General features: G+C 37.7%; 1 protein-coding gene across 1 annotated transcript in view; it reads right to left on the bottom strand.

Moving 5' to 3' along the window:
- Nucleotides 1-1,038: 1,038 nt before the first annotated feature.
- Nucleotides 1,039-25,705, bottom strand: part of URE (urease) — a 356,063-nt gene continuing 331,396 nt past the window's right edge. Inside the window, exons 16-18 of the mRNA XM_089792332.1 lie at nucleotides 2,385-2,519; nucleotides 1,628-1,699; nucleotides 1,039-1,488 (exon numbers count right to left, since the gene is read on the bottom strand). Coding sequence (XP_089648458.1) covers nucleotides 1,267-1,488; nucleotides 1,628-1,699; nucleotides 2,385-2,519 — 429 coding nt within the window. The 3' untranslated portion in view covers nucleotides 1,039-1,266. The remainder of the gene's footprint in view (nucleotides 1,489-1,627; nucleotides 1,700-2,384; nucleotides 2,520-25,705) is intronic.

Raw genomic sequence — 25,705 nt, 5'->3', positions numbered from 1 at the left:
AGGCAACCCTGTGGATGTCATTGAGAAGCAATGACAAACTTCACCACCAAAGCCCTTGATGCTGCAGAGAATGGAAGCCACATTGTGCTTTTTTTAATCCTAGGACATTAATTTTTATGATTGATGTCTCACATTTATTCTCTAAGCACATTTATACAAAGGGGCATGTCTCTCATGCTTGACATGCATTTTAAATGTGTTGGAAATTAGCGAGTGTGCCAGCCATTTCCACTCACAATATGTTTCTCTCATTTGTTCTTCATAGTTGGCCATGTCTATTAAATAGTTCATTGTATGCTTTTGCCAAAGTAGATCTAGCATGCGCTCCTTACTCTCAAGAGTTGATTATGAACATCATGAGATCCAATCCCTTACTTGAGGATTTCACGTGCATGGATAGAGTTGGCATGCTTACCTAGGACAAAATATTGTATCCAATTCAGCCAAAGGCAATGTCAAGAGTTGGCAATTAGTTAAAAAGAGTCGATGGAGAGTCCGAGTTCACTATCTAGTATGTATCTAATTGTACTCTCCTCTATAACAATGTAAACTCATCCAACCATAAAGTTTGTGTGCATACTTAGTTTTACAACATTGCATGTGATTCTACATTGCAATATTGTCAAGCTGTCCCTACTTTACAATTTACGGTCAGAGAGCTTTATTCTCTATCTCACACCTTTATAATTCTTTTCAATTATGTTGTTTTAGCTATAAAAATAGGCAGGTGCTTTCTCTGGCTAAATTTCTGTATCACATTGCAGATCTTCGTAAACAGTCATTGGTATGCTAAGTACAAGTGGAATTTATTCATGTGAAAATATTTTCCAGTATAAAGTGTAGATTCTTCATTCTATAATTAAATAAATATGTGAAAGTAAATGGATATAATGATAAAAGATATACTGTTTAAGATCACAGAAGAATTAAGAACGATTGATTTAATGAAAGCTATAATAGCTGCTTCTTAGGCTCAACAAAGAATGAACAAAAAAATTCCTAAAATCCATTTGATTATACATGATGATCCCTACAAGATAGCGAAACTAATGAAATCTTTTAATTAAGTTTGCATGATAAACAGCATATTCTATTATTATGTTTAAGGTTTCTTTTCTTCCTGAATAATTCAGAACTGTTGTCAAGAAAAGGCATTTATTCAGAAGAAAATATCAATTGAGAGATTCATACTGCTTGCTACTTGTAATTTATTTTATCTTACAGTTTGAATCCATTTGTCTTCCTCTGTTTTTTATCCTGTTAAGTTTAGAAAAGAAAAAAGTTCTGTGTTAAAGGAAGTTTCTTGGCTGGTGAACAATTCAGTCGTTCCCCATCTGCAGTTACAACAAAGCTCTCAGGATCAACTTCAATTTTGGGAGTTGCAGCATTCAGCTTCATGTCAAGTTTGGTCACATTGCGGACATTTTTAACTTCTTCAACTCTCTTCCGGAGGACGTATTCTTTCTCAACTCCAGCTTCCTTGGCAACCTAATTATATGTGACAGAAGAAATACACGTGTAGAAACAAATTCAAGCAATCAGATTGTCGAACATGATCATGGATGGTTGAAAGCATGACAAAAGAAGCATAGAGTTCAAGAACTTCCAATCCGTGTGCTTATGTTACCTTGCTTACAAAAGCAATTGAATGTGAGTTTCCAGTTTTACAAACGCCACCAAACATGGGCCTCATGAGAACCTGGAAGTGAAAGTGAAGCACGACTTAGATAAGATGTTTAAAATTTGTGCATATTTTTCTTTTAAATTTCATTATGCATCTTGTACATTGTGGATTTGAAATTAGTTTCATGGCTAGAAGATTTGTATACCGTTCCCAAAAATACACTTAATCTAATACATACAGATTCGATTTTCTTTTGGGAGAATAAGGTTCTCATGTTATAAAAACTGGTCGGAAGGTGAAAATGAGTGAGAATAAGTTTCTCTACAATACCTAGACTAAAAAACAAATAAAAAATATTTTTGCATGGTGTCACCCAATGAAGTAACCTTCTAGATCCAATTTCAAAACCTAGAAAAAGTAGTGGGGATGGTGGTCTCAGAAAGATAGGTCCTGACAACATCCCCAAAATGGCATATGTATACAATTTCTTCTCCCATTACGAGAAATATAAGAAAAGACAGAAGTGATGGGTAGATAGTGTCCAAAAGGTAAGCCTGATTTTAATTCTCAGTCTTGCTAAAAGGTGAGGAAAGTGTTTATCTGAATTGAGGAATCGATGACGACTCCTATAGTAAACAGTTTAAATTTGGATGGTGTTACATATTTGAATATAAATACAAAAAGGAAATTGAATTAAAAATCACAATGAAACCCAAAAATTCATTTTCACAACATGAAATGAAAAATTGAAGTTACTTACTGGTTCAGGTGTTGAAATACTTGCATTTGCATCACCGATTTGTGCCCAAGCAATTGCACCACCTTTAATTATCATTTCAGGCTTTGCACCAAAGAATCCAGGCTTCCATATAACAAGATCTGCCATCTTCCCAACCTATATAACCATATATTAGTAACTATAGCTATCCAAAAGCCTATAATTAAGCCTTTAATTTTTCAAAGGACAAGTAATATGCAAGAAAATAGAATTAGTCTTACTGTCTTACATAAAATGATTTTCAAGAACACTTCACGAATGAAGAGGAAAATATGCTGCCAGCCTAGAAAATATAATTTTAAGGAAATTGCTAATGAACATTGTTTAATGGATGTTTCTATTTTCTACTTTATGGTTGGCTAAATGTAAATATGTTTTTATCTCAGTTAAAATTGTGGCTATTTGAAAAATTGAATGAATAGAAGTAAAATTTAAGCTACTTTCATGAAGATCAATCAAAAAAATGTCAGGGAAAACTAAATGCCACCAAGAGACGGACAAAAATTATCCAGGTACAGAAGTAAAATTTAAGCTAGCTTCAAGAAGATCAAGCGAAAAATGTCAGGGAGAACTAAATGCCACCAAGAGACGGACAAAAATTATCCTGTCTACAGTTCGCAGTAGTCAAGCCATAACCGCAATCCATTTGGACTGTCAATGGTGTAAGAACCCCTGCTGGTTCACACTTAACGAATCTATGCTTTTACTCAATTTCAAGGTTTTGTCATTTCAATAGACAGTTTTCTATCTTCCCTGGCTGCTAAATATGTTGCACTTATCAAAGTTCGCAAACAGACATTTGAACAAACACTTGCAAAGAAAGTAACGTTTATAAATTTTCACTGCTTCCACAAAGCAATTTGTTAAACATTTGGCGTACTGTCATAAGGTTATAAGCAAGCTTTGCTCTTTATCTAAAACATGCTGCTTTCTATTTATAAGATGGTTGCAGAGGTGATAATTGCAAAATGCTCAAACTATCGATTAACACTTTCAGAAATGAGCCTGCATTTGTACAACATTATTCTCTTGTATGTACTCCCCGGATATGCACGATATATAATCCCAGACAAATTGTATTATGATTGCTACAGATGTGCAGAATTCTTAACAATATTATTCAGAAATCAAAGATATTATTTGGATATTTTGATAGCCACTGCAAAGAGAATCAAATGTATGTTCCTGACCCTATAATGTATTCCACACCCGCTGGCTTTGACTGGAGCGGTTTCCAGATTATCAGATGTAAAGGTGGTGCAATAGGTATACTTAACCATTAATTTTATGAAGGAAACAGAACTGACAGCCATAATCAATTCCCAGCCCCGTTAACCAGAAAAACACGGGTAAGGATGAAAGTCGTGACCTTCTGGAACAGCATGAACAGGTTCTGTTGCAGAGTTTTCAATAAATATAGGGCAGCTACGTTCAGGACCACCCAATACAAAGCAAGATCGCTTAGAAGTATAGGGTTGCAGTCACGGCAATCTAGAGAACCACATAGGAATGGAAGAATTCCTGAAGAATCATGGCTTGCACAAGCTACACACAGCTTTGAGTAGTCAGCTCCAAGCTCGCGAAAAAAAAGCAAACCAATAGCAATGCTGTTTTTCAATTATTATGCCCAGAACTCTATACCTCCAAAATATCAATAGCTATATCAATTAACTTGCACGATAAACTTTTCAAATAGATTAGCAATTAGTCGACAGGCTTTTACTATGCGGGCACTGCCCACCGCGAGTGTCTCACGCAACCACCCAGAATTTTTGTCGTTGGATATATTGATTGCCATCGCAGCAAAAAGAAAATGGTGAAGATCACTTTCAAAAAGTTGTAAAACATCTGGGAAGATCTCAACAACACCGCCATTACTCGATCGCCATATTGAACCCTACAAAAATTCTTAAATTTGCTGGCCTGTGTTGGCAAACTGCTCAACAACATCCAGATGACAATATCCATGGAATGATTGCATGAGTAAATCTTATTTAGGCCGGAATCGGCAACTAAATTTTTCGAATCTGCAAATTCTTTGATCATTAAGCTGATACTCTGGTGTTGGCTAAAACCCTACCCAGATAATTGGAATATTGACGGTAGATGTGCTCAATTTAAAAAGGCATGGAGATTTTCTTGAACCGTGTTTTGTAGAAATTGAACTTTTATCTGTATACATCTTGGGTTATGTTAGTGTGGTTTGGAGTAGACTTATATTGAACTCTAGCATGGACCAGGGGAATCATAGTTGCTAGGAAACTCCATAAAGAATTTCTGGTGACAAATTTGTTAATCAATTTTCTTATTAGAAGATTGCTATCCTTCTAGACGTGTATGCAGAATGTCTATGAATTGTTTGACAGAATGCCTCAAATAAATGTGGTCTTGGATATGCACAAGATTTGTTGAAAAAGCTTTACAAAGTTCTTGTTGAAAAAGCTTTACAAAGTTCTTGAGGAAGAAATCTATTCGAAGTTGGGACACTATAGGTCTAGGTTATGGTGTCCTATGACTAATGAATCTGAGGTTGAAATTCAATCTGTTGCTTGCTACCTCAATGCAAGTAGAGGATTTCATGCCTTTACTTCCCTCCTTTGGGGAGAAGAAATGACACCCACCAATAATGATGCTGAAGCTTCTACCTCTAGACAAGCTGAACATGATGAATCTGACGTAGAAGATCCTAATAGGGGAAGAATCAGAGAGAACATTGCTCACCTTATAGCCCATAATCAAAGCACTGATTCTAATGAGTATGTGGGGGGAATCTCTTTCTAATGCCTTTTGTAAAGTTGGGGTAGATGTGGTACACGCTTATACTAACCGAACCAACGTAGTTGAAGAGTCTCGTGCTAGGTCTGACAAGTTAAGTTTACAACTTGCTTTAGTAGACCATGCTAGTTCTCCTAGGGCTTATCTTGATTTGGATTCCTTTGGGGACTTACTCATAGGCTCCAACTTTCTTGTCACTTGAGATGACTCCTTTCGCATTAACAACCTTGAAGCCTCCACTTCATTATCTCTTATCCATCCTCACCTCATTGACTAGTTGATTTAAAATTGAAGACCTGAGCTTCCATCCTTCAAAAATGATTATGAGATCGCTTGCTACTTAAATGCTGTTGAACCCATAATTGCTTCCACCAGTGAACCAACGATTAACATGACAAAATCAGATATCAAGTACCTCAGTCAAAAAGGTAAAAAGGAAAATAAAAAAGGATGCTCTGATGGCGAAAACCACTTTGTGGCAATGTCAGAGCCAAAAAAAAGTAAAAAGAAAGACATCTCTGAGAGTGAAAACCTCTTTGAGGCACCCGAGGATGAGGTGCTTGGTAGTCTACCAACTTATTTCCAAGATAGGTCATCAGTGGTGATTGAACCTACACAACCTGTCAATCTTGGTACAGAATAGTCTCCCAAAATCATACACTTGGCTCAGTCATTGTTAACTGAAGAAAAAGAACAATTCACTTAGTTTTTTCGGGAGAAAAAGATCAATTTTGCCTAGACCTATGGTGACATGCCCTGACTTGACACAGATCTTATCATGCATCACCTCTCTATAGCACTTGGTGTCAAGCCTCTCAAGCAAAAGTTGAGAAAGATGTATCCACATGTGGCCCTGTTAGTAAAAGCTGAACTAGAAAAGCTCCTTAGTGAAAAATTCATCAAAGCTATAGATTACGCCGAATGGATATCTAACATTGTGCCTATCTCTAAACATGATAAAACCATTCGAGTCTGTATAGATTTCTGGGACCTCAATAAAGCATGCCAAAAGATCACTTTCCACTATCGAATATAGACATGATAGTGGATATGACCGCGAGTTATGAAATGTATTCCTTAATGGATAGTTTCTCGGGTTGCAATCAGATCAAGATAGCTCTCGAGGATCAAGAGAAAATGACTTTTACTTGTGCTTGGGTACTTTCTGCTGGAATGTCATGCCTTTTGGTCTCGAGAATGCGGGTGCCATATATCAGCGAGCCATGACTACAATATTCCATGACATGATGCATAAGAACATGGAAGATTATGTTGACGATACCCTCGCTAAATCTAGACAAAGCACTCATCTAGCTGACCCGAGGTTGATACTGGACAATATGGAACACTTTCAACTTAGACTTAATCCAAAGAAATGTGCTTTTGGTGTCACGTTAGGAACATTGTTGGGTTACATCATATCAGCCAAAGGTAAAGAAGTGGATCCAGAAAAGGTACAAGCCATCATGGAAATGCCACCTCCAAAAAACATAAGTCAACTAAGGAGTCTACAAGGACACTTCAATCTATTAGGAGGTTTATATCTCAACTAGCTGAAAGGGCTCAACCTTTTAACAAAAATCTTCATATGGGTTCCACATGCATATGGAATGAGGAATGTGAGAAGAGCCTCACACAGATCAAAGAATATCTATCTAAGCCACCCATTTTCATGCCTCCTATTCCGGGGAAGCCCTTGATACTATATATCTCAGCTACATCTAATTCCCTAGGGGTATTGTTGGCTCAACATGATGACAATGGGAAAGAACAAGCTATCTATTACATCAACTGCACATTGGTTGCCTATGAGATCAATTATAACAACATTGAAAAAGCTTGCCTTGTTGTGGTTGCGTCGCAAAAACTCCATCATTACATGCTCGCACATACCATGCACCTAGTTGCTAAGATTGATCCTCTGAATTACCTTTTGAGTAAAGCTGTGCTTACGGGCCGACTAGCTAAATGGATGATGATTTTGTCAGAATTTTACATACAGTATGTCGAGTGTAAAGCTATCAAGGGGCAAGCTATTGCTGGTTAGCTCGCTGACTTCCCTATATAGGATGATGCTTCCATGCAAATAGACTTTCTAGACTCTTTTATCATGTATGTCACAGAAAGGATGTGGAAGATGTTCTTTGATGGTTCTTACACTCAGAACGATGCTGGTGCAGGTATCTTGTTTGTAACACCTCATGGGTATACCATTCCCAAATCATACAAGTTGCTCTTTCCTTGCATTAATAATATACTAGAGTATGAAGCACTCACCAATGGTATCAAGTTAGCTATTGAGTGGAGAATAACCAAGGAGCACATCTATGGAGATTCTCAACTTGTCGTAAACCAAGTAAACAATGAGTATTAGACTAAGGATGACAAGTTAGTACTGTACAAGAAATTGGTTGATGCCCTAAGGAATTACTTCACCTTTGTAACATTTCAGCAAATACCTAGGGCTAAGAGCAAAGTTGCTGATGTGATGGCCACCTTAGCATCTATCTTACAAATTCAAGAACATGAATCCCACTTCAAGTTCTTGGTGGAAGAATTGCGATATCTTGCCTATGATTCCCCTTATCTGCACAGTTGTTGGTCATGATTCCTCCCGTTACTCCACCACCTATTCATATCTCCAAGACCAAATCATCCCTGAGAACCTTACTCGGAATGAAAAAAGACAACTCGTCAGAAATGCCTCCCATTACACCCTAGTCTTTGGTGATTTGTACAAAAAGAGTCTAGATGGATTCCTTAGGTGTTTAGAAATAGATGAGTCCGAAAGAGCATTGGCTGAAGTCCACGACGGTATTTGTGGATCCCATTCTAATGGCCTCACACTGTCCCATAAACTACTTAGGGCTAGTTATTATTGGCCTATCATGAAAGTTGATGCCATCTGCTACGCCAAGTCTTATAAGAAGTGTCAACTGCATGGTAACTTGATTCATGCTCCTGAGCATGAATTGATTTCCTCTATCACACACTGGCCTTTTCAGCAATGGGCCTTTGACTTGGTCAGTAAGATTCATCCTAGCTCATCAAGTGGACACAAGTTCATCATCACAGCTACCGAGTATTTCAGTAAATGGGTTGAGGTTGTTCCACTCTTTGCTGCTACAGGAAAGCATGTTGCCTTGTTTATCTTGAATCACATTATTTGTCGCTATAGCATTCCCTTCTCCATAGTCACTGACAATGGGGGCAATTTAAGAACAAGGACCTTAGCAACTTTGAAAGAAGTTCAACATCAAGCAATACTGGTCCTCCATATACTATCCCCAAGGGAATGGCTAAGTTGAGGCCTCAAACAAGACATTGCTCAAAATTCTGCACAAGATAGTACATAAGTCAGGAAGGGATTAACACCTATAGATCAATCTTGCACTATGGGCCTATAGGACTGCCATACACGCTCCCACTGGGGCTACATCCTTTGAGCTGGTCTATGGCTTTGAACTAAGTTATCGATGCGTTTGCCTAGGAGGGGGGTGCAGATGTGGATGTAGACTGGTGCATAGATGCAGGAGGAGGCATGGTGGATGCTTCCAAGAAGCTGTCTTGTCTCTTGCGGGTGCATAAGGGGTTGCAGATGTGAATGCAGACTGGTGCGTGGATGCGGGAGGAGGCGTGGTGGATGCTTCCAGGAAGCTGTCTTGTCTCCTGCGGGTGCATGCAGGGTGCTCCAAAGAACATCCGAGCACATCCCGTGAGCATTTGATTGTTTCCAGCGTTCAGTCACTTAAGTGACTTAAAAAACATGTGCTCTAAATGATTTATTATTATTATTTTTTCCTTTTATTTGCCTCACAACCCTAAAATGACCCTAAAAGAGGCCATTCATTGCCCATTCTTATCATTTTATTTGCAGCTGGGCTCTCTTCTCATTTGGTCTCCATTGTGGAATTCTGAAAGCAAGGTCATTAGTTTTGAAGAGGATCATTCGTAGGGTGTCTATTGAGCTTCCACAAAGGACGAATAAGCATCTAAGATAAGCACTCGATCCATTTCATGAGTATTTTTAGTTGGGCTCAAAGAAAGCTGAGGACTTGGTTTATATACATACCAACTTGCATCTTTTGTCACGTAAGGAGGATGGATACAAAGAAGAGTCAACTAAGCTTTGGGATGTAGCCCTTGAATCTACAGACTTGGATGCAACACTTCAGGATCTTACTAGGATGACAGATGATGATGTTGATAACATCATAGCATGTGCATCTAGCACAATTGGAACCATGCATGGTTCAAATGAATTTGCAAGTGTTGCAGCAGGAGGACATGATGAGAATGTGGATTTTTTTGAGAATCCTTATGATTCTAAATGGCTGAATGTGATTTGTGAATCTTGAGCCTTAACTCTTGATTGATCAACATTGAACCATGAACTATGTTTTGAATTTTTAATTCAAATTGCATTGGAATCTTGATTGTTTGATTACTATTATTTCAATTTGATTACGATAATGATTCAATGAATGGATTATTTTTGTATATTTGATATTTCTTGTATTTCTTTGCATACATTGCCATAAATTATAGTTGACAACTTTACATAAATATATATATATATATATATATTTAAAAAAAAAAAATAAAAATTTATGTACGGATGCACTCGAATGGATCCAAAATCCCCCCCAAAAAAAATCCACCCATCAACACCCCGCACCCACATCAGCATCAAAACCATAATTGGTAACCTAGGCTCTGAAGCTGTCCTCCCATTAGAAGTTGAGATTCCTTCTCTATGAGTCTCTTTGAAAGGATTGATTATTGATGAAGACAACAAGGCTATGAGGATTCATGAGTAAGAAATGTTGGATGAACACCGAAAAGCTTCTTTTGATCATACGAGGACCTATCAGAAGTGAATGTCTACAAGTTACAACAAGAAGGTCCATCTTAGGGAATTTCAGGTTAGTGATTTGGTCCATAAGGAGAATTCAAAGAATCAACAGAATCGAGAGTGAGAAGGGAAGTTTGAACCAAATTGGCTAGGTCCTTACATTGTTACTATTGCCTTCAGACTCAGTGCCTACCAGCTTTCTACACCTAAGGGAGAATAGCTTCCCTAGCCTATCAACATTCTCCATCTGAAGAAGTTCTATGCGTAAGGCTCTTGTTGCTCAGCTATTTGTACATACTTTATGATGTTGAAAAAGTCCTAAAAAGCATAAAATGTCCTGAAAAAATGATCTTAGTGAAAACCTAGCAATATGCGCTTTGATGTATCACTAAAAACTAAGAAATGTCAAAAATATAAAAAATTATAAAAAGTCTTGAAAAAATGCCAAGTGGTGAAAACCTAGAAACAAACGCTACTTGAGAACCTCACACCTATGTCTATCTTTATCTTGTTTGTGCTCGCGCATCCCGCATCTTTCTTTGACCTTCCTTGCTTGGAATTCATTCTTGTGCCAGTATCACCCCGCATGCCCAGGTCTTACCCTCTTGGTAGACCACCTCGTGAAGCTCATGGTACATGTCTGCAAGGATCATCGGTTCCCATGCCATCTATCGAGGTCTCCCCAGGAGATTCAAGGCTAGTCTGCCCTAGCCACATAGGAAGCCCCTCTGGCTTTTATCCGTGATTAGGGCCTCAGCAATAAAAGATCAAACTATGCAGGCCACAGGAAACTAACCCTTGTAATCGGCTACGAGCCTCTCCCAACCGATGTGCCAATCTATGATAGTCACATCATGGAATATCTACTGTAGTGCCACCCTCCCACCATCCAGAGTCTGGTCATAATTTACCTGTGAGACATATGCTTGTTTCAAACGATAATGCAAGGAGATCATGCAAAGAAGACTAAAGACTGTGCCCATGTCTACTAATTGGGTCTCTGTGACAAGGCACCCGAAGAATCCAATACACATCCTCCAATGTGATCGTCACCTCTCTACTGGGTAAGTGAAAGGTGTTGTGCCCACTATGCCATCTCTCGATTAGAGCAATCAACAGGCCATGGTTTGCTTGGATATGGGGCAACCGAAGTAATCCACCAAAATCCATGGCCTTTAGGATATCTCTCTTGCTGTCATCTAGTCGATAGACCAATCGCAAGCCATTTGTTGTCTTGCATTTTGTCACCACAAAATAAAGGTAACAATACGAAACTTTTTCAACTTAGGTTTGTTTTTCTTAGAATTAGTTCATTATTTAATCGGATAACATTGCTCAATCAATCTACCCCAGTTGATAAAATGAATCCTTTTACTGAAGGTTTTCATCAAGGCTTTTTAGTTATTCTGTTTGTTGAGCCTATGCTTGATTTTTGAAGCCTTCAATGTCCTTTCACATTTTTGAGTGCATGTTTGTTAGCTTTTGGACTTTTGGCTTTGCTCAAATCATTGCCTTCAGTTTTCCCTTTGATTCGATCTATCTTAGGGCTTAGTTGGAGTTAACAATCAAAAGATATGCTCATTTTAGTGCCCCAAAAGTGGACTCTCTAGGTGCAACTGCATGATTTAAAAAATCATGTTATATTTAAATGTTGACATTCACTTTTTCAAAAATATAACTTAAAAACCACTTTATGTTATGTTTTTTAGTTACTTTATCACTTAAGTGATTATAGTGCACTTTATGTTATATTTTCATGTTGAGTTGCTTTTTAATTTTTTCACTTAATTGACTTTATTAACTAGTTTGATTTAAATTTTTGAGTTACTTTATGTTTTAATTTAAAACCTCTAAGTAAATATTACTTTTTGAAGGATATTTGCACATCTTGTATTAAACTATATAGTGTAAATATTATTTATGATCCAATTAAGTGATATTTCTTCAAAAATCAATTAAACATGTGCTTAATTGGTCATTTAAGTTGTGACAACATGTCTTTTAACCAAAATACATGAAAATATGCAAAGGCTCCTAGAGAATGCATTTTGAACTAGAGGCATATAAATGCCTTTAACTTAAAATGTGCAATGAGCCTTCTAGAGTGAGCAATGCATATTCAAGTTCTTAAAATGTGCAATCACTTGCCTAGATTGCATTTTGCACTAAATGACCTATCAACTTCACATTTTAAAAATATGCAATGCTCCTGCAAGAGTGCGTTTTGCACCTTGAGGGCATATGGCATATTTTTAAAATGTGTAATGACATTCTTAGGATGTGTTTTACATGGGCAAGTCATTTGCATGTTTTTAAAACATGTAATAGCACTCCAAAGTGCGCTTTAAACCAAATACATGTTTTTCAAACATGCAAACACCTCTAGAGAGTGCATTTTGCAAGAGAAAGCCAAAAGCCATATTTTAAAACATGTATTGCCTCTCCAAGAATGCATTTGGACTCCCAATCCATGCATTTGCATTTTGAAGTCCACGTTTTTGCCTCCATGAGTAAAACGTTCATGCTCTTGCTCTTTGAAACCACGTTTTTGCCTCCATGAGTAAACATTCATGCTCTTGCTTTTTGAGACCACGTTTTTGGTTAGATCTCTCCATGAAATATCTTGAAATCACTTCCTCAAGAGGTATTTTTGCATCCTCGTGCAATTTCATGCACTTGGTGTCCAAATCCATACAAAAAAACGTTTCATTTCATGCTCATTTGGATCCACGTTTTGTCCAAAAACGCCCAGATTTGGAGTTTGGAGATCAAGTTTTGGCTCTAACATGCCTATGGGTGTATGATCTTATCATTAGAGGTCACATTTTTATCATCCAATGCAAAAACGTTGCATACAAGGGCAGATTGAGACCACGTTTTTGTCAAAAATGGGTTCTACTTGGGCTTTTGCCAAAAACGACCCATGCATTGGTGATCTTTGACCACGTTTTTCGCATTCTCATGCCAAATTCGACCATTCATTGCACATTAATGATCATCACTTGCAAGATTGAAGAAGTCAATATTATTGTTTGCTAATCTGGATTTGGAGAAGTCAATATTATTGGTCTTCAAAATCTACAAGTCTTGCTATTTTGGCTCTTTAATCTCCGACTAAGTGGATAAATTCAATATTGCTTATCAATTCATGCTTATCTTGCTATTTCCATGCATATCATGGCTTGTTATTGCATATTTATTCATAGATATGCCATGAAAAGTGCATTTTGCCTTTAAATATGATGAAAATTCTCATTTTCACACTTTTGGATTTTCCCCAAACTCCAAATTCGAATTTGCACTTGAAAGTAACTTGATTGTTGGCATGTTTGAGTCTAAGACCAAAGGTATGTGTTTGCCTTGTTCTTCTTTTTGTTGGTTGTTTGTTTGCTTTTTTGTTTTTCTTCTTGTTGAAGAAATTGCAAGTTCTTTCCCAAGAACTCAAGAGTTTTTTCCTCCATTCCATCTCTTCACCCTTTTCATGCAAGTGCATTGTTTTATTCCGCCAACATCATTACATACCATAGCACATTGCATCTCATTCTCCACATGTGATTACATTTTGTTTTTGGTTGGTAATAATATTTTTATTTATTCATTAAAAAACTTACATAAAACTTACATAGATACATATATAGGCAAGAGAAAATAGCCTTTCCACGTCTTTTTACACCTTATGCCACCGTTATCTACACACCTATCCTGCAATCCTATTCAAATATTGCCCCTTTAATTAGGCTTAACATATTACACATTACAATATTGACATTGACAACATTATATATGAAACCCTTAAAAATTCTTGCTATTTGCCCTTCTTTGGCTCTGCCCAAAAATTGCACTAGTCTGCACTTTCTCAGCTCACTTGACCACTTTTCCGTTGGCTAGCCTTCCTTTGCAAATCCTTTGTTGCTTCGTATTATGCAATTCGCCATCAAAACCAAACCCTAAATCTTTTTTACTATGATTTGCAGGCTACTCGCCTTCCGCTATCCTTCGAATTCCTTTGTCATTCTTTACCAAAGGCTTGTCCCTCAAAAAACCACTTTGAAAACCCAAAATTAAAACCCCATCTCACTAGTTTTCATAGATGAAAAAACAAGCAAAAAGAAAAAGGCACAATTTGTTCATCCCTTCAATTCATTCTTCCTCCTTTACCGAGAACATAACCCTCACCACCCTGTTTTTTTCCCTGTTTCCTATAGTTCTCTAGCATCTTGGATGGGAGACCAAAAACCTAGTAACCTGTTGTCCTTCCCTTTCTTTGAAAATGCGGATCTCCTCCACCAACCTAAGCCATTCCACTCTTATTCTTTCCTTGTAAGCTTCCTTGTCCACCCTAGTTGGCCACTAAATGAAGCCAATTTTTCCTCGTGCTTCCCCCTCCTCTTCATCTTCAAAGCATTCACTGTAATTGAAGCCCTTCCTCGACCATGCACATTCCAGCAAAGAGTCAATCCCAACAATTAGATCTTTGGGGAATAGCGACTTCATCACCCATTCCACTTCTTCTAAAAATGCCAATTCTAGTCCCTATGTCATCACCATTGCTACAATATCCACATTAATTTTCCAATGGTGGGTTGAATTTTGGAACAAATCCCCCACTGTTCCCTTAACCACTTCCAAGACACCTTGTGATGGACATTGAAGCAACAACCGTCGTCTCTGATTTTGAACTAGGCCATAAAGCGCCTTTTGCTGTCTGGCCATCTTGAGGGTGAAGGTAGCTTCCATCTCCTCTAAATTTCCTTTCTTGTCACTTTCACCAGATCTGCACTTTACTATTCAAGGTTGTTGAAATTCACCTTTTCGGCTACTCTATTTATAGCATATCAATTAGCTCACTTTTTTGCACTTTCTTCCATTCACCAAGAAAAATAATAATTTTGTCCTTTGCTTTTTAGTCCATCTTTTCATTATGTAGGCAGTTATTGCAAATCGCCCAAATCTTTCTTCCTTACTTTATTCTGATAGTCCTTTTAATTGTCATCCTCCACTCAATCATTTAAAACAACATTTTAAACTTAGATTTCTTTTTTCTTTCAATCATCACCCAAAACCCCCTCCCAATGGCTACACCATTCAAAACACTCTTATCCCGTCACCAAACAATTTGCCACCCACTTTGAAAGTTGATTTGCTTCCTTATTAGCCTCTCGAAAAACATGACACTTTAAAATCCTCCAACAATTTTAGCTCCTCAGTAATAGCTATTAAATTTTTTTCTAAGTGCCAAGTGAGATTTTATTACTTCTTATTGCTTGCACCACCACCCTAGAATCTTCTTCCACAATAACTTTTACCCCCCCACCTTCTTAGCACATTGGATTGCCAAGAGTGCTACTTGGAATTCAGCTTCATTATTAGTGCCATCTGGTAATCTATTAGCCCTTATTGCCAAAGTCTCTCCTTTATGATCTCTTACTATTCAACCAACCCCTGATTTGCTAGGATTACTCCTTGTAGCCCCATCAAAGTTTACTTTTATCCATCCTTCCTCCGGAGCTTCCCACCTCGCCTTTTCTCTTTGTTCTAGCTTTGAAATGCTCCTCCTTGTTGCTCCAGCCTGTCTGATTTTGATCCTTGGCCATTCCTTCTAAATATCTCTATCTTTCTTATAAAAACACTCTTTAACAAATCCTTCTTAAAAACTGCTGCACTTACCACTTCTTCAATAGAGTGCTCAATCCTTCTCAAGAGCTGTTCCACTGATTCAGTCACTTCCTAAAAGATTCTCCTATTTCGCTCCTTCCACACCTCCCATATTACAATTGAAGGGCTTATCCTCCACACACTTTCCAACATATTTCTTTTACTCATTCTTGGCCATGAAATGAAGAACTCCATTAGAGAAGGACTCCATGGTCCTATCCATCCCAACTTTCCTTGGATATAACTCCAACATTTCGCTGCTACCTCATAGTTTAACAATAGATGATCCATAGTTTCTTCCTCTTTACTACACATCACACATTTAGTTGGGCCTTGAAAACCTAATTTCTTCCTTCTTTCCCCAGTTAGAATTTTGCCTTGAATGACTAACCATGAAAATGTTCCTACCTTAGGCAAAATCTCTTTATGCCTTGAAAACCTAATTTCTTCCTTCTTAACCCAGTTAGAATTCTGCCTTGAATGACTAACCATGAAAATGTTCCTGCCTTGGGGCAAAATTTCTTTATGCCAGCATAAATCACCCGCTTTAAAACAACCATCCTCTCTATTTGCAATTAACTCAGCCCAATTTTAAAGAAAACTTTCCTGACGCTGCAATGAGCCAACTAATCTTATCCCTTCTAGCAATTATACAAACTTACCTTCGAGTGAAAATATCTTTAAGGGATTGTTGCTGCCCCTGAGAAAGGCACCCTACCCTCCAGTCCTTCCATTCCCAAACCTTACCTAGGACACCTTCCTTCTCAATTAAGTAATCTCTAACTTTCCCCCACAGACTACATAATATTTGTTTCATATTGCCATCCTGACATTCTTCATCCAGAGCCTTATAACCATTCCAAGAATCCTTCCAAAAATTTGATTGGTTACCATCACCAATCACCTATGAAATGTGGTATGTTATGACATGTTGACATGAAATAATAAAGTTCCAAATGGCTGAACCTTTTAAAGGGATTTTGGACTATTAAAATCCTTGTTCCTTCATTTCAATCTAGATATTTTGCCCTTAGAATCTTTGTCCATATCTGATCAACAATATGCCACACTAATTTAACTCCTAAAGCTATATTCATTAGATTCCAGTGGCTTATTCCAACTCCCCCATTCTTTTTTGGTCTACAAATTTTCTCCCATTTTAACAAAGGTATTTTCTTACATTCCGCTGCACCACTCCAAAAGAACCTGTGCATCTGCTTTTCCACACTATTAATTACCTTTTTTGAGATTTTAAGACACATCATTGAGAAAATTGGGACAGCAGACACTACTGATTTTAACATTAAAATTCTCCCTGCTGATGACAACCACTTACCCTTCCAACTTTCCATTTTTTTAAAACACTTTTATGCTAAACACTTCCACACATGACTTTTATTTCTGCCATGAAACAATGGGATCCATAAATATCCACTTGGAAGTAACCCTTGCTTTATATTAAGAATTCTACAGATTGCCACCTTTTTACTTATAGGGGTATTAAAGAAAAAACTCTCTGATTTTGCCCAATTAATCTTCTGTCTTGAAACTTTCCCATATGTCTCCAAAGTCCTCTTCATCGTTCTGACTTCCTGCTCTGAGGCTTCCTCTATTAAAAAGGTGTCATCCACAAACTGGAGGTAGGAAATAGGTTCCACACCCCTAGCCACTTTCACAACTTTCCAAAGGCCTCTATTTCTCTTTACACTAATCAATCTCCCCAATACTTCAACTAAAATGATAAAGAGAAAGGGGGACAAAGGATCCGCTTGTCTTATTCCTTTTTCTAACTCAGAGAAACCTTGAGGGCTGCCATTGACCAATACTGAGAACCTGACAAAACTCAGATAACCTTTGACCCACCTTATCCAAACTTCATTAAAACCAAACTTATTCAGAAATTTGAACAGAAAACCCCTATTCACTTCATCATAGGTTCTCCTTATATCTAATTTCCCCATCATTTTACAAAGATTCTTTATTCTAATAGAATGAATCATTCCATAGGCTATTATAACACCTTCAAAGATAGATCTCCTTGGTGCAAACCCACTCTGTTCCTTAGAGATCACCTCACTTAAAACCAACTTTAATCTATTTGCAATCATCTTGGAGATGATTTTATACAAAGTATTATATAATGAAATAGGCCTAAAATTTTCAAAAGTCCCACATGCTTCCTTCTTTGGCACTAAAGCTATGAAGATATTATTTATGTCTTTTAAAACAAACCCCCCTTGTCTAGATTCCTCAACCACCTCCCACACTTCATCCCCCAAGCAGTCCTAGAAGAATCTGGAAAAACTTCCCATAAACCCATCTGGTCCTAGGCTTTTATCCTTGCCTAAACCCCATAGAGCATTTTTTACCTCTTCTTTAGTTAGTTCTGCACATAACATTTTGTTCTGCATCTTTGAAATACAATGAGGAATACAATCCAAGACTTCACCTTCTATATCCCCACCTTCTTCCTCTAACCTTCCACTATCTTTAAAAAAGGCTACAGCCTCCCTCTTTATCACCTCCGGGTCATTTACCAACATCCCTTTAGAATTTACTATTGAGAAAATCTTATTATGTGCTCTTCTCACTTTGACTAAATTATAGAAAAACTTGGTGTTTCTGTCTCCTTTAGCCATGTCTCCCTTGATTTATGCCTCCAATACACCTCTCTCAATAAGATTTCCTCATATTCCTTATTTAACTTCTTTTCTTCTAGGAGGTCCTCCTTCCGCATTCCCTGCAAAAGTATTCTTTCATTTAAATCTTTTAAAGATAGTTCCAGCTCTTCTTTCCTTTTAAATATATTTTGGAAGGATTCCCTATTCTAGACCTTCAAATTCCCTTTGATATATTGTAACTTTTAAAACATTATGATAGCTTTATTCACTTCATAACTTAGGGTATTCTTCCACCATTGTTCTACCAACTCCTTAAGCTATCCGCTCTAAGCCACATTGTTCCTAATTTGAAAGGGCATCTATTTGGGGAACAATCTTCCTAAATTCTTAGACTAATTGGAAAATGATTTGATCCATGGATAGGTAATATTTCAGCTTCCACCATCCATTCAACTCGTGTCTAGTCCCCCCCTAAGAAAAATCTATCTAGCTTTTCTACAATATTCACAAACCCCGGTCTTCTATTATTCCATGTGAATTCACCTTGCTGAAAAGGGATATTCACTAACCCATTATTAGTCACAAAGGCTGAGAAGTCTTCCTGTTTAGTCAATCTCCAACCTCCCCCCTCTTTTTTTCTCCCCTGGATAGAGAATAGCATTGTAATCACCACCCAAGACTGTGATTTCATCTTGTAGAAGCTCCATTACCTCTATTAAAGATTTCCATAACACTCTTTTCTCCCTATACTGAACCAGCCCATACACATTGATCACATTAAATTCTGTCCCCATTTGCTTTGAACTTACCTTGAGCCATTGCCAATTCCTTTCCTTCTGCATCACCACTACACTCACCGATTCTTCCTTCCATAAAACACAAATTCCACCTGAAGCTCCTTCTATTGCTACCCATTCACTTTGCCACTTCCCAAATTTCCTTTTAGCGCCTTCTACATCATCCACTTATATTTGTTTCCTGGAAAAGAACCACATCCGGTCTCGCTTGATCTAGGCCCCTCTTGATCAAGCGAAACTTGTTAGGGGCATTGCAACCTCTGACTTTCCACAAAAGGATCTTCATCCCTTTTGAAAAGGGTTTTTCCCCCTTCCTGTCTTTAGCTTACTTTGGCCTCTTGCACTTCTTGCTATTTGAATTAAAGCTTTGAGCGTTCTCCTCCCTCTCTTTTGACTTTCCCCCACTTGAACTTTGTGACTCTTTCTTTTTGATTTTGCTAAGGCCTTTTTTTCTTTTAGAGCCATCATCTCCTCCAAACCAAGGTAATCCTCCTCTAGCATATCCGCCCTATCCATTGCTTCCTCATTCGAGCTCTCATTAGAGCTAGAGGCTCCAGAGCACCCCTTCAACTTTCTGATTGGGGAGATTTCATTGTCTTTAATGACCTCTACCTCACACCTATCTTCTTCCCCTTTTGTAACAGACCTATAGTCTTCGTTTTCCTCATTGCCCCTATGCACCTCCACAACATTTCCATCCCCACCATCTTCAATACAGACCTCTCTTCTAATATTTTGGGGTTCCTCTCTACTAACTAAATCTAGAGGATCTTCTCTCATCCTTAAGTCTTCCCCCTTTCTCTTTCCCCCACCATCCACTGCAAATCCAAGCTACCCACTTTTCCCTCCAAATCTTTATTTTGAACTACAGCTTCAACTCCCTCCTCTTCCCGGCTTTCCTGTAGCACCTTCCTAAACATTTTCTCTCCAAAACTCACAACTTGCTCATTCACCATTTTTTCTCCCCCTTCCTTCTCACTATCTCTAACATTGTTTTCCCTAGTTTTCCAGATCATAATGCTTTCCATTTCAGTAGCAATCACTCTTGAGCTTTCCTCTCTCCTTTCCTGCACTCCTACCTTTGCTTCAACCATCACTACTGCCCTATTTAGTAACCTTTCATCCTCCTTCCCCTTTTGTCGTCCCTCTTGCTTACACTTTTCTAACTCATGGTCCTCACATAGGCAATGTTCACACACCATCAGACCTTCTTCTATTGATAGAGGTTGCCTATAGACTTCCCCTTTAGGAAAAACCTCAATCATTTCTGGTATAGGATGACAATCATTCCACATTATACATATTCTTGGGAACATTTGTAAAGTCTCCTTATCAACCATTTCCACAACCTTCACAAATGTCCCCATTTTATTGCCTATCTTCTTATAACAGTGTTCATTCCAGTATTCCTGAGGAAGGTTCCTCAAGCCCACCCATATAGGGAACTGCTTAATTATTTCCTTTGTGGGATCAAAGTTTGGTACCCATGCTTTCATATAAAAGCCAAACCCTTCGAGGAAATATAGTCCCCCATGCAAAATCCAGTCCCTATCTTGTGCCAGCTCCACTATTATCATACAGAACCCATTCTCCAAAATTTTTGAAATCTTTCACCCTTCCCCTCTTTTCATCACACCAGTTTTTTAGCTTCCCTATTGCAAGCCATGGTCCTTCCCATTTTAAAAAGAAAGCATTACTTTCCAATAAATTCCTCTTCTCCTTCATAGGGCCTTGTTCTAACACTACCCTTTCCACTATGCATCTTACCATTTTCTGCTCCTCAATTAGCTGTTTCTCCTAGTTTTCCACTACTTGTGGTTTTCTCATTCATTTTGCAATCCCTCCAAAATCCACCTTTCCCCCCAAATTAAAGGATGTGAATCTCTGCATTGGATGGCTTCTATGTCCATAGAAACGATTCCTTTCTCCTCCATTTCGCCAACTCCCCTCGTTTTGTTGTTCCACTTTTTTCCATTGAGCCTTGTTTTGAAGATTTCTTCCTTCCCCTTGCCATCTCCCATTTTTGTTACCCCAGTAGTTCAAACCTTCATGCCTTTTGAACAGTTCAAACCTTCCAGGATGCTGAAAACTTCTAGCTTGCTTATTGTAACCGTCCTCATTCCTTCTCTCCACTATTCAACCATTCCACATGCGATTATATTTAATCTCACTCTCCATTCGCATTTACATGCCATCTCATCCTTCGTTCCCATTTACACGCATTTCCATCTTCCGAACCTAAATGCATGTTCATTTTACATGTAATTCACTTTATGTGTAATAACATCTAGAGAACCCATTTTTGATAAAGGTCAAACTTTTAAAGTCAAAAGTTATCATTTGCATGCACTCCCATGCACTTAACCTTCATTCCTCAAGGCATCTTTATAAGAACTCATCGTTTTCCTATACGCATTTACATGCCATCGATCTTCCTAAGTCCCATTTTAGCTCTCTGCATGTACTTTCTGTATCACATCCAATTCATTGCATATGTTCCATGAGTATCTAATTAATACTCCGAATATACTGTTCCTCAGAGATCCATTTTGCCAATATTCTCATGGAGTTAGAATCCATATCTTCCAATGATGGATTCAATCCCATTGAAACTTTCATGTTGCACGAAGTCAAGATATGCCATAAATTCTATAAAGAGTGAAGACTAGAAGTAAAGAAGTCATAGTTCGAATCAAAGAAGCAGTAATTCATTTCATCTTCATTTTCCTAATGGTTGTTTGAGAACTTGAGTTCGTGTGGAAATGCACCAAGCACTTTGCTTTAAAAAAAAAGTTAAAGGTGTTGATGGAAAGTTATTCCAAGTTTACATCCGGACACCATCAAGAAGGTTTTCAAAGTGTTAGAGACTCCATAATGTTCTAATCTACAAAAGAGAATTCACGACAATTGTCAAACGATAAAAAGTTTGATCACATAAGGTTTTCAAAATAACTAGAAACTCATCAAAGAGAATGCAGTGGCGCAAAATACAAGATTCCTGATCCCATAATCATCACAGAGTGCAAGGCTTTTGCTGATAGTCTACAGGATTAATTCATTTGGATTAAATGGTTTCAACATTCTTTTCAAGTGTTTTCCAGCTTTGTAGATACAAAAGATGGATTGCATGTAACTCAAATGCATGTAATTTGATTGCATGTCCTCATGACATGTAATCCAATAATATCTCTCACCTAGTTTGACTGGGTCAAAGTTGGTCTAGTTGCTCTTCCTTTTTCCTCCACTTTTTTTTCAACTCCTTTGCCTATATAAAGGAGTGCCCCCTCATTGTAAAAATCATCTTTTGTTGTATGCAAGAAAACTTTGCCAAACTTGTGCAATGATAACTTTGATTGTGTAGTACGAATTTGGGAGAAAAGTGAATAAAAGAAGCAGTTGGATTCAAAGCTTTGACTAGAAGCAATTGTGATAGAGCAAATTAGAAGCTTTGACTATAATTTGTGCCTATTGTCTTTGATTCATGTTATTATTGTGTGTTCAACAATAGAGCATAGTGAGTTAAGAAGCAATTGGAGCCAAAGCTTTGACTAGGAGTGATTGTGGTGATACATAGACAAGGAGCTTTGACTATAGCTTGTATTACCATTTCAAATTCATGGAAATAGTTAGAATTCCCTACTTCTAGAAGTCTTTGTGCCCCAATGGTAGAGGTTGTTCTTATAAATTAAGTTAAAACAAGACTTAGAGCCAAACTGGTACGCTTTCAATCAGCCTTTGAGTTGGTGTGAGTTTATTGGTATCATCGTTACCAGTTATTAGATAGAAGTGTAGTTAGATATGTCATCTTGCCCATTACTCGCTTTGTGGGTAAATGGATTCTTTCTTGAAAGTTAAGAGAAAAGAATATTGGTAACACCCCTTACAAAATCTATCAACTTCTTGCTTACCTTGAGTTGTTCCAAGGAACGGTGATTAGGGGAAGCCCTCCCTTTAATGTAGGAGAGACTTTGTCTCACCCGTAGAATCTAATGCACATCCTCCAATGTGATCTTCGCCTCTCCGTTGGGTAAGTGAAAGGTGTCGTGCTCATTATGCCATCTCTAGGCTAGAGCAGTCAATAGGCCATGGTTTGCTCGGATTTGGGGCAACTGAAGTAATCCACCAAAATCAATGGCCTTTAGGATATCTCTCTCGCCATCATCTAGCCGACAGACCAACTGCAAGCCAACTACCTCGAGTGCCCTAATATTAAGGGCTGAGAATACCTCTTGCATGATCAAAATGCATGAAAATGTTAGTATCTGTCAATGAAAAATCAAAGTGATGCTACATATCATAACTCTGAAGATCAACTAATAAATCAATGCAAAAACATGACATTTTGTGCCAAAATCACATGGTTGCTGCAAAAGTGTCATGCGATACTTTCTTGCATAGTGGTGCGATACTTCACACAGTATCGTGCGAATGATGGGCAGTTCTAATACGATAGTTCCCATATCGTTCGTGTAACACAATTTCAGCACCAGAAGTATCATGCGATACTTTACAATGAATCGCTCGGGTTTTTTTTGCAAAAACCTATAGAACTATAGAAAAACGTTCTTAAATGCTTCAAAAGGACTCAAAATGCTCATAAATGCGAGGACTTACAGGGGCAGTATATTGTGGAGGACGATTATGCAATCGATTGCGCTCAAATTGATGTCTCGACTAGAACTCTCGTTTGGGCCATCGCAATCTCTGTCAAAAGCTCTAAACTCTCTAGTATCAAATAAGAAAAATGACCCTTGGACCCCTTAATATACTGCCCTTTGACCTAATTTTGGCTCAATTTTTGAACTCCTCAGATTTGCACGAAAATTGCACCCCTAGCTAATTTTGACATCTTGGGTCCATTTTCAGGATCAAAATCAAAATCGGAGTTAATCTTGAGGGTCAAAATTGCATTTTAAAATTCCCTCTTTTTCTACGCAATTGGCTGACCTTTTGAGGCCTAATCTTCAAATTTTCATTGGGGCATCACCATTTCTTTATGTCTTCATCATTACCACTCTCTTTCACGCTTCTACCTTACTTCATTTCATTTTGATTTTCCATTGATTTGACCTAATTTCAATGCTTTATCATCCTTGGTCAAACTCAGTCAAAATGGGGCATATCATCATTGTTTAATGGTCACTCTTTGGTCTTAATTGCTTATCTGTCATCTTAAACTTTGGCTTATCTTCATTTGATCAGTTCTTGCTTGTTTCTACATCTCCTCTACCTCATTTTGATTTTGATCTTGAGGGGGCAGGAATATCCTATTACTGCTTTTTATGGCTGCAAAATGCTTTTCGTCTATAGCTATTCGTTCTTGATCTATTTGCTTGCTTTGCTCGACATATTAGTGCTCATCTTGAGTTCTAGCATTATCTCTCTCTGTCTCCTAATGCTCAGTACTACCGCTAACAGGTTGTGCATTCAGGATTTGCTAATTCTCTCTGCAATCAGATTTCTCTGCTACCTACTTGGCTTCTTCATTCTTTGACGTAATATGTTCCCAAACCGATTATACATTAGTCAAAGAGGGGCAAATGTAATCACCCAAAAATGGTCATCTAGATTATTAGCCCCCTATCTAGCATTTTTGCTAAATTTATTAATCTATCATTCTTGATAAAGTCTTCAAAAATTAATTAATTCAATTTTATCCTAAAGTATGACCACTATATCCTAAGTCATTATTTAATTAAAAGGAACATGTCCCCCCTTTGAATAAATAAAAAGTCCCCACTTACCTCTTGTCGTAAGTTGCACACATAAAGGCATTTTCTCATTTAAAAAATAAAAGAAATGCCCTTTTGGTCTTACATGGTGGACAAAAGCCAACTCTTGACAATGATTGGTGGGTACGCTTGTGCACATGGATCACTCCACTTTCAAACTCCACCCTTTGATCACATGCATCTTGCCTCATAATCTCCATCGTCCATTCCTCTTTAAAATGGAGTGCTCTCTCCTCATCTAAGGATCCCTCATGTTTTGTACTAACATTATACGGTAGGAATCTTAGATGCTATTTGGAGCTTCTTGGAAACTTGTTGCCTCACCTCATTTCTTGTATATCGCATTAGCACAGTTGCATACTTGTTTTAGCTTAGCTTCCTCTTATGCACTAGTATAACATACCTAGATTAAATAGGAGGTTGTAATACTTGATTTGTTAGTTTTAGTTTGCATCCTATATTCTCATTTAGCTTAGTTCTCATTGTGCATTGCATTCTCATAGAGATTCTTTAACACTTGCATTCTTGCTCTTGTTCTTGAACCTTCCATTTCATGGTGTACCTTGCAAGGGCTGCATATCCAAGCTCATTTGAGAGCTATAGCATTCGATAAATATCCTTCGCACATCATGAATAGGGAACCCTAAGCCAACATCCAAGCTTCTCAATCCATGAGATACTTTGGATAGAAGGGTTTTGAAAAATGCATTCTTTTTGATTGTACACCGTGCATGTTTCATCCTACTATGTAGCTCGAGTTTATTAAACAAGACACTAACCATAACAAACTCTTTGTTATGTTGAAAGCATATGCAAGTTTTCCAATCATAATCTTTTGTTATTCATTTATGTAAATTTGTATGTTGAT

The sequence above is a fragment of the Cupressus sempervirens genome, chromosome 7 (assembly GCF_028749045.1).
Source record: "Cupressus sempervirens isolate cs-2001-9-10 chromosome 7, ASM2874904v1, whole genome shotgun sequence".
Classification (NCBI taxonomy): Eukaryota; Viridiplantae; Streptophyta; class Pinopsida; order Cupressales; family Cupressaceae; genus Cupressus; species Cupressus sempervirens.
This window is presented reverse-complemented; position numbering and strand designations above follow the sequence as displayed.